This window comes from Phodopus roborovskii, unplaced genomic scaffold (genome assembly GCF_943737965.1).
Source record: "Phodopus roborovskii unplaced genomic scaffold, PHOROB, whole genome shotgun sequence".
In the NCBI taxonomy this organism is placed as follows: domain Eukaryota; kingdom Metazoa; phylum Chordata; class Mammalia; order Rodentia; family Cricetidae; genus Phodopus; species Phodopus roborovskii.
In genome coordinates, this window is record NW_026125911.1 from 592219 (window position 1) to 602859 (window position 10641).

Consider the following 10641-nt stretch of genomic DNA (forward strand, 5'->3'; position numbering starts at 1 on the left):
AGAACATACTCCTGGTTATTTACAAAGAACACAGTTATGTTTTGGCTAAATATAAGGCCATAACAATATTGGAAATCTAAGACCAGGTTCTTTTCATAACACTCAGATATCTCTACATCACCACTGTCAGAGGGTAAAGGCTAGAAGTGAATTGAACTGCACGAGCCTCCCTAAGAACCACAACTTGCCACACAGTATGCCTTTCTGCCAGAAATGCAAAGGAGTTTACATGTTTTTTTCATGTTGTACTACACCAATGCTAATAGCATTTATTAGTCTTTTCCTCCCATCCCCTCCCACCTCAAGTCTCGGTATCTCTCCCCCTAAAATCTCCCCACATTATCACAAGTATAGGAAAGCTTGGGGTCACTGCTTTAGATGCTCTTACATGCAGTTACAATAGTCGGGGACAGCTGCGAGTGTGCTTACAACTTCGTAATAATATGAGAAAAGTTGGCCAAATCTCACTTGGTCCTTCCCACCTTGGATAGTTCTGGAATAATACCAGCCATTATCTTTTTTCAATTATGCTTTATTTGTGTGCATGTGTATACTGTATGTATGTGGGTACATTTGCCACAGCTCATGTATGGAAATCAGAGGACAAACTACAGGACTTGGTTCTGTCCTTCAACCACATGGATCCCAGGGTTCAAATTCAGGTCCATCAAACTTGACAGCATACATCTTTACCTGCTGAGCCATCTTGTCATCCCTAGCAGGATTCTTCAATAAAAGTCCCTTTTCTTATCTCAGCACATACAAATGGCTGTTGCATAAACAAAATGGGTTTTAAGAAAGACTTCAATATCTAAAACTAAAAAGCTCTTTACATATGTAGTTCTGAACTTTTGTGGCCTGAATAGTATAAGACCAGAGTATATACCAAGAAAGTCAACAAACTGCTGGATTGTAGACACGAACCATTTATGGGAAAAAAATCCGGAAAATGAAAAGCCGCACTCTAAAAATATTTCAAAATTTAAATCAAAATAGAGATGACTCTTGTTTGATCTTGTTTGCTTCTAAAATAGAGAAGGGATTTACAAAAAAAAGCCTGTATAAGAGGAAAATTATAACCTTAGCATAAATGAAAATCCATTAGTACAGGAATGCACAGAAACCACTGTCATATATAGTACTTTATGATTATGTATATTTGGCTTGGAAAAATTAACAAATCACTAAGCTATCAAAAATAATTCAAACTTTGACTTCTTATCCTCACTTTCCTTATCATTACTACTACTTTCTCAGGAATACTAATTGATAGTTAAGCAAGGATAATTTTTTGTTTTTCAAAAAAAGGATTTCTTTGTGTAACAACCCTGTTTGTCTTGGAACACTCTTTGTAGACCAAGCTGCCCTTGAACTCCGAGATTCTGCTGCCTCTGCCTCCTGGGTGCTGGGATTAAAGGCATGTGCCACCACTACCTGGTGCAATAATAATTTTTAAAACAAAGATGAAGACACTTTCTATTTGTTCTCTGTTTTTTTCCAAAATTAACTGGTACCATACATAACCATCTATGGCATAAAACTCATATTTGTCATTCTTTTTTCAGATTCTTACCGAACTCGGCAACAATTGAGGCAAGGCCGCCATACACAAAAGGTTTCCAGTTCAGACCAGACATCTCATGGCTTAAAGTGGAACTTTTCTGATGCTAAAAATAAACACGAATCAGAACAAGGCACAAGAATGAAGAGAATATTGGTTAACACTTGATTATATGATTGGAATCCACAACACTGGCAAATCAAACAAATGTAAAGGACAAAATAAAAACCACCGAGTGGAATGAGTCACAATGGAGAGTCCTGTTTCATGTGCCAGATGACCATACGTTCATTCTTTAATGTCACTCTGTAGGGGAGGTGTACAGTCACTCAAAAAATCAACATGTGCCCTTCATTTCCTCTAATTTAATTTTCCACTCTTCCCCACTCAAAGAAGCTTCGGCCCATCCAGCACACCCATCTGTGACATTCATCTAGACAATCACGAGTCAAGGAAACTGGAATTCCAGTTACATAGGCTGAGGCATCTTATAAAAGCAGTTCATGGTATTCAGTTAGCTTGATTTAGACACAAAGCACAAGCTCCCAACACTGCCCCCTAATGTTCTCAGCCCTCTCAGCTCTCAGCTGAAATTTAGCATCTCACTTCCAGGAACTGAGCTAGCTATACACCAAAGCGGCTACTCAGTAAGACCCACTCTGAGCTGAGTGGCAATTCATCTTGCTTCTGGCTCCTGGAGAAAGACAACAACATGGATATATCACACTTCTGACACTGAACATCATCCATCCAGTGATTTCTTTTCCCTTCCCTCTAAACTGTGAATACATGTACTACACCTTTTATAATTCTTTAGTTATGTACTTCTGTCCTCAGCCCTTCTTACTTCTTCCGTCTTTACATTAAATCCTTTTTAGATCTGTCCTCCTAAAAATCTTCAGTTTTGCTGGGGCAGTCGTGGCACACGCCTTTACAGAAGCAAAGGCAAGGAGGATCTCTGTGAGTTTGAGGCCAGCTTGTTTAGCACAGTAAGTTCCAGGACAGCCAGGACTACAGAGAAAAACCTTACCTAGGACAAACAAACAAACTTCAGTTTTTTTCTTTCTGCCGCTTTTCTACAACTCTAGCATCTAGGAAAATATTTGTCAAATAGTACCAGAATCACCTAAAAGGTTATTAAAACATGGACTGTGGAGGCTTTCCCCCAGAGTATCTGATTGGAGGGTTAGCCTTGCCCTGAGAATCTGTAAGGTGTGAAAGAATACTGATGCTTAAAGGACTACTGCTGTAGGCATCACCTGCCTGGACCACTTGGAAACACTACTTTTTCTTAAAGGAATCTCAGATTGCCTTGACATAGTTCCTTCTTTTTCAGAGCTTCAAAGTATATATATACTTCCCGATTTCAAAAGGGTTACACTCAAAAAAGAATACTCTGAAATCTAAACATCTGACATCAAGTCAAGGCTCCAGACTTGCATCTTGACTATTACTTGACTACTGCTGTGACTCTGGGAAAGTTATTCAATCTTTCTCTGGCTCCATTTTCTGAAAACGATAATAATAAAAACTTATGTCATAGGGTTGCTGTGTCATATACAAATAATACATATTTAACGCCTAGAAGAATCCCTAAAACTTTGTTCAATAAATTAGCTAGTTATTATTAGACTGCTGAATTTACATTTTAATAGATAGCATTTGCTGGCCACCTTCCCCTTGACAGATTGGGTTAGCAATGTTAAACCACTGTCTGTTCTTAGAGGAAACAGTGTTTTGATTTATTTTTTTACAAAATTAATTCTCTGAAACAAAGCAAAGAGCAGTTTTCTAGAGAGGCTAGTAAGTATGCACATAAATATCTTAATTACATACAACAAAAGTAATTGTGGAAGCTTCCGTTCAAACATAGGATATACTACATATGTTTCCTCTTGGAGGAAAGTTCTTTAAAACTCTAAAGAGAAAAGTAGAAATTAATAGGAAAAATAGAACTATGGCATACCTCCTAACTTTACAAGAAAAATAAAATTTAAGTCAGACATGATGGCATATGCCTGTAATTCCAGTAGTTCAAAGTCACCCTCTGTTTGAGGTCAGCTTGAGCTATAAAAGACCCTGTCTCCAAAAGAACGCACAAAAAGAGAAGGGGGAATATCACTCTCTGGTGTCAAATTGAGCAATTTCCCTAAATAGCCTTTGATATTTCAAATGTCTGCTGTGCTCTCCCCGAGACTTTCCCTTTACAACTTCATGCATTCTTTGTCAGTACAGAAAAAAAAAATTCTACCACAACTTTAGTACCTACTACTACGTGTTCTAAAAAATATTTAATGATTTGTCATTATTTGTGTGTGTGTGAGTGTTTGCTCACATGTATGTCTCTGTACCACATGCATGCCTGATGACCATGAAGGCCAGATCCCCTGGAACTGGTTGCAGATGGTTATGAGCTGCCATGTGGGTGTGGGAATTTGAACCTGGGTCCTCTGGCAGAGCAGTTACTGCTTTTAATAGCTGAGTCATCTCTCCAGCCCTCTACCCAATCTTTTAATAAGGAAAATGTGCTCAGTGTTCAGGAGCAATAACAAAGCACTAAAAGTTGGGGACAGAGTCAAACCAGAAAACAGAAAGATCAGTTGCTGGATCTTAGATCAGAGGTTTTCCAAAGTTTTCACAATTCAAAAGTGATAGGAAAACAAAACAAAACCTAGGCTGCTTTTTCTTTTTTCAGGTTAACGTATGTCATTTAAATTACTATTAAATGATATTATTTATCCTTGGAGCACTGACAAATCACCTTTCTTATATAAAATGATAATGGTAGTAGGTAGTTGATAATATTTAGTGTTTTTATTTGGCAAAATAAGCACAGTGATCTTTATCTGTATATGCTCCACCATAATTTCATTAGTCCATAAAATTATACAAGTCTGTAGAAGACTGACTAAAACCAACACTGTCCTTTTACCACCTCCCCAGTCACATCTGATAGTAAAATCTTTCACTCCAATGTTAGAAATCAAAGTCATTAAAGAAATTCTGTATTTCTCCTTCGATTAGACTTTATACAGCCCTTCCTCACACTAGAACAATTTGGATGCACATTGAACAAATTTATGCCTCCACAAAGGAGCCCTTCAAATATTTAGAGAATTTTCATGTTCCTTTATTTTTCTCTTTCTCAGGCTAAATAGGCCTGGCCATTTTCTTCATTCTACATGTTTTACTTCAGTTACTATAGCTAAAATTGTCTGTTTCTTTTGAGTGTCATATCCCACAAATGAAGCATTAAAGTTCCAGCAAATGCCAGAGTCTTTTACGTAAAGCTGTATATACATGTACAGATTATGTCCCAGTTATTTTACTACAGTATGTAATTTTTTGAGAAATTTGTTTATTCAACATCTTTGGGTTTTGTTTTGTTTTTTGTTTGTTTGTTTGTTTTGGTTTTGAGACAGGGTTTCTCTGTAGCTTTGGAGGCTGTCCTGGATATTCAACATCTTAAATTCAGGCATAAAAGGATGACTAGGGCAAGGTTTATTCTCTAGTTGTCCTATCTCTTCTCCTCTTAAATAGGTAAGATTCCCTAAAATATGACACCATATTTCACCAAATTTTTTATAAACCTCACAGAAACTAGTATAGAATGAGGACAAACATACCAAATAGTTGAGTGTCTTATGTATGCAACCTATATATAAACAATTAGAGGAAGCCACAAAAGTAATTTGCTAGACATGAACAATACTATACACTTTATACAACATGCTCCTGATTCCCAGATGGTCTACCCACAAACTCTTGCCTCTTGCTTTTGTTGCAGACAATTGATTCATAAAGTATCCCAACTCCTCATAGTTATTTTGACTTGTGGAGACTAACCTCAGTTTTGGGTGAAAGGACAGAGGGCATATCTAAATAGCAATATAAATACAGTACCTTAAATAATTTTATTATATGAAGAAGCCAATGAAACTTGTTTTTAGAATTTGCACATCTATTCTTATAATCTGACTGTGGACATCTTAATATCCTAATAAGTAACAATAAGAATATCCTTAAATCCATATTATATAGCCCCTACACTTCCTTCAAAGTCTGGTCTGGAAATTCTGGGTTATCTTCTTGGTTTAAATAATAGTAGGTATGGGGGCTGGAGAGATGGCTCAGTGGTTAAGAGCACTGCCTGCTCTTCCAAAGGTCCTGATTTCAACTCCCAGCAACCACATGGTGGCTCACAACCATCTGTAATGAGATCTAGTGCCCTCTTCTGGCCTGCAGGGAAACATGTAGACAGAACACTGTATACATAATAAATATTATTAAAAAAAAGTAGGTATTAGAGATTCACATCTTTGGAAGATAGCAGTAGGGAACCTAAAGATATAAGTTAAAGGCATACTAAATACTCAAAACTGAAATGTCTATGAATATATATAATTGGTCATGCTTTTAAAAATCACAGCCTGGTATGGAGTTGCATGCCTTTGAATCCAGCACCTGTGAAGCAGAAGCAGGTGGATCTCTGTACATCTGAGGTCAGACTGGTCTATATATTATGAGACCCTGTGTAAAAAAAATAATCACAGCCAGATGGTGGTAGCACAGGCCTTTAATCCCCAGCACTCTGGAGGCAGACACAGGTGGAGCTCTGTGAGTTTGAAGTCACCCAGGTCTACAAGAGCTAGTTCCAGGACTGCTAGGGCTACACTGAGAAAACAAATACAAAATAAAAACAAAAACAAAAAATAAATAAAATCACAGAAATATATTCTAATATTCACAGTATTTGTCATTCCACCTATCATCCCTGGACAATCATCTGGTGTAAGAAATTAAATATTAGAGGAAAATGTATAACAATCTACAAGCAAGGGGGCATGAAAATAATAGGCATGCGTTTGAACAGTTTGGGAAAGCTATTGGAAGTGAGAGAACTTAAATTGGGCCTCAATAGTGAGCAGACTAAATTTGGGCAGGAGGAGTTAAGGAAGACATCTGGGAAAGGTGAACAGGATGCTTAATGACAAACGAGCAAACATAAAACACTCATGTGGAGGGAGGCATCAATATAGTTTTACTGAGGCAGAAACAAAGCAGAATACACAATGTGCTTGTTAGTTGAACAAGTCAAAGGATGTCGGAGGAAGATTAGTTCTATTAGTAGGGAAGTGAATTGAGGTAATACTCTATTTTAATTAGCTACCGGGGGCTACAAGCACAGTGGATTGCAAACAGAAGAGGTAGGGAAATAGCTTAGGGTGTGAGTAGGCAGAAAAGAATGCTCATTAGCAATGGGGTTAATCTGTTGAAATGGAGACAAAGGACACTTTGTGATATAAATGAGGAGGAGGAAAAAGTGAATGTCTACTCTAAGCATATCTAGGGGTTGGGCAAGGACTGGCAGAAAACTCTAAATGTCCCTGATGTTACCTTGTCTGAGAAACAAAATTCATGTTGATAATAGCTGTGGTCCCAATCAAGTAACTGCACTGCATTTTAATAGATGCCTTCAATGCCTCAACCTCGGGAGGGACGGGGGAGGGGGCGGGGGCGGTAGAAAGTAATGGGGAGCATCTCTCAACAGCATCCCTCACACTGATACAATGGAGATGTTTGCTTACTCCGCTTACAATCACAGCCGCCGTTGCAAACTTCACCCTTAGAAAAATTAGGATTATTCCGGGAAAGATACCCATTCACCCTCTGGGTAGCAGGATCTTGTCAGTTCCTCAGCTGTCAGAGCGAGCGAGTTCGTAGAGAGAAGGGAGGCGCCTGAAGGAGGCGGCCTCCCGGGGGGGTCGAGCAAGCAGGGTTCAATCGAAGAAGTAAAGCCACCGATGCCAGAAGAGTGAAAGACAGGGAAGGGGCTCAGCTGAGGGGAGAGAGAGATTAAAGGACCGTTAAGCCCCTCCCAGGCCGGGAACCAGGCCAGCCTGGCCCCGCGTGGCCTGCCGCAGCCCAACCCCGCTCCCCAACCAGGGAGTCCAGGAGCTCCCCCTCACCTGCTCAAGCTCCTCAGACGACTGGGTAGCGGAGGCTCCCACGGTAAGAAACAGCACCGCAACGCCAACCCGGAAGCATTGAAAGGAACGGAAGTAACCAAGGCGTCGCCTCGGCAACAGTGGCGCAGCCGTCCCGACTCCGCCCCCTCCTAGCCTGAAAAGGAAGGCGCGAATGACAGGAAACCAGTAGGGTCACAAGGCCAGAGTCCAGAAGGCTGTGATGAAGTTCGGGAGCCAGCCACCGGCCTTTCGGGAGAGGGAGTAAGGCCTGAGAATGTGGCAGCTTCTGCAGATGATGTGTTCACCAGAGAAGACACAGGGGGTGCCTCGTCACCCGCCCACCCACCCGGATCTTACCAGACACAGCAGGCTTAAAAAAATAAGAGACGGTGGGCGGGGCATCACATAGAGGGAGGCGGGGCAAAGGGTTTAAGCTAAAAATTGGAGAATTTCTTTTGCCTGCTTTTGAGGGACCCTTTTCTTTCTACTGTGTCTGCTCGCCGAGCCTTGAGAAGCCTGCCCTTTTCTGAAGGGAAACGGGAACAGAATCTGGGACAGGTGGGGAACTGGAGCAAGGGCGGAAAGAGAAACTGCAGTAGGGGACGTAATATATGTGGGGAAAATAAACACATTTTTAATAGTGGGACAATTTAAGATAAAAATGTGATCCAGGATATGAGCAGAATTTAGACACTGAACCCAGGCTCAGAAAGGAAAATTAGGGTGAGGGAAACAAGCCTCGTCTACTGAATGTCAGACAGCAGTCTCTGAAAAGCCAAAATGAATCTGAGAAGAATGGAAGGGCGTACCAGTTAATCTACACCTCAAATTGTCCAGAAAACACTAAACACCAGCTTCGGACCCCAGTTCCCAGGACCACTGAAAGAGAAAACCACAAACTTTTGGGTGAATCCATTAGCTAAATTATAGCTATCCCCACTTTTCTTCAATGTATCACAGAGTTAACCCACGATCACAGTTTCCACAATTACACAATAGTTAATAATTGTGTTTATTATTTGCATAAATATAAGGTAGTGAGTTCAAGGCACACAGTCCTAAGAGATTATTTGTTGAATAAATTAATGTTTTAAATTCATTTATTCCAACAGGATCTTCCTCATCACATCTACTTTTTTTTTCACTTAAATTTTTTTTTCTTCAGGCAGCACATATGATAATAACAGTACTTAACCATGTGCCAACTGTAATGCTAAGAGCTTTTTTGCTTGTCGATGCCTTACAAGGTTGATACGGTTATTTTTCCCAAACAACTAAGGACAGTTGGATCATAAGCGTGAAGCAGAGTTCTGTCATAACTGACTTCAGTGCCCAAGCACCCAACTCTACGAATGTCTTTGTTAATATCAGAAACTTTATTACTCTAGAGATAAAAAAAAAACACCTACATTCATTCCAAAATGTGAGTTCTATGAGGTTGGAGAGACATCTCAGCAGTTAAGAGCAAGGCTCTTCTAGAAGACGGGATCAACTGACAATACACAATTCCCAAGGCTCAATAACTCTCTGTAACTCCAATCCCAAGGGACTCAGTGACTTCCACTGACACCAAGCACTCAAGTGGTGTGCAGAAATACATGCCGACAAAACAACCCTTCACATAAAAGAATTTTTTTTTTTTTGAGACAGGATTTCTCTGTGTAGCTTTGGAGGCTGTCCTGGAACTAGCTCTGTACACCAGGCTGGCCTCGAACTCACAGAGATCCACCTGCCTCTGCCTCCTGAGTGCAGTGATTAAAATCGTGCACCACCAACACCTGGCAAGAAATATTTTTTTAAAAACGTGATTCTCTTTTATTTTAGTCCTCAGCAGAGCAACACTCTTTCAGACAGAGACAGATGGTTACAATATTGTGTGATTTGTGTGTAGAGTCCTTATAACTTAGAAGGTTAGGACACTTCAGTGACATGACATATATGTGCAGCTATAGACTAGGTTTATGTTTCACATCCAGCTCACTGAAGCTTATAAAATTAGGGCCTGTCCCTCGAGCAAAATCACTATCTTAGTTTTGTACAAAACTATATTTTCCTATTCAGGCACTACTACCAACAGTTAATCTAGTTATCAACTAATTAAATTTGTAAAAGGTCCTTTGTTTTCAGATAACTCTTGTTTAAAATCCTACATGTGCACAATAAAAATAGCATTTGTAGAAACATTACAAACATACACCACACTAATACATTCACAGTTTGGTTGCATTCTTTCAGTTTTAGCATTCTTTAATGCTATAATACACAAAAATCTAACCCTCCTTATCATAGTTGGACATTTTTCTTATACAATGCCTTCTATTATCTGGCCTTTCCCTTAATAACCTGGTTTTGACCACAGGTATTCTTTCTTGGGTTATGAATATGTTCTGATGTACCTAATTATATAAGCTATTCAAGGAGACAGAATCATGGAATCTAATTCTAATTTAACTTGGAAGTTTTTTTTAAAGACACTTGTTTAGACCCTGCTAGAACATCTCTTGCTGCTCCTAAGAGCCACTCTTCCCCTCTCCATTTATCCTTCCTATCAGATTTGAGTTCGTTCCAGACTATCACAAAGAAAGGGGAAAAAAAAAGAATTTCTCTGAGATTGTGTCAACTTCAAAATACTAGCCAAGATTCTCTGATTCACAGGGGTTTCTAAATCTTCCGTTTTCACTTTTTTTCTATGCTTACAGGATCCAACCTAGGACCTTATGCATGCATGCTAGGCAAGTGCTCCCCCACTCAGCTCCACCCTAACCTAATATATTCAAACAATTCCATTTCAGACTGCAGTCAACACAAACTCTTAATGATACAATCTAGTTAATTTTGTGCTAAATCACTGTATTTTGAACTGGCATTACACCTCAGATTCAGACTAGGCACTTTTCAGCTGCTCAGTAAACACATGTGGTAGGTGGCCACTATGCAAGGCAGCAGAGATCTGACTCCTTGTTCTGTCTGATGCATTATCACATACCTTCTTCAGAAAGCCCTCAACAAAGCATCTAGCTCCGTACTAGTCAAATGAGACCAAGTGACATTATCAGGACCACTTGGAACTTGTAAGAAATTTTGATAGTCAGACTCCAGCCAAGGCCTATT

The 10641-nt window shown here is 39.6% G+C and overlaps 1 protein-coding gene across 3 annotated transcripts in view; it reads right to left on the reverse strand.

Annotated features, from left to right (window-relative positions):
* Slc25a14 (solute carrier family 25 member 14) overlaps positions 1-7611 on the reverse strand; it is a 45645-nt gene extending 38034 nt beyond the window's left edge. The window contains exons 1-3 of one of the 3 annotated variants that reach the window (XM_051178970.1): positions 7531-7611; positions 7159-7400; positions 1574-1667 (exon numbers count right to left, since the gene is read on the reverse strand). In XM_051178970.1, the coding sequence (XP_051034927.1) occupies positions 1574-1667; positions 7159-7224 (160 nt within the window). In that variant the 5' untranslated portion in view covers positions 7225-7400; positions 7531-7611. Of the gene's footprint in view, positions 1-1573; positions 1668-7149; positions 7401-7530 lie in introns of all 3 variants that reach the window. The other 2 variants (XM_051178969.1, XM_051178971.1) reach the window with 2 other exon arrangements.
* Positions 7612-10641: the final 3030 nt, after the last annotated feature.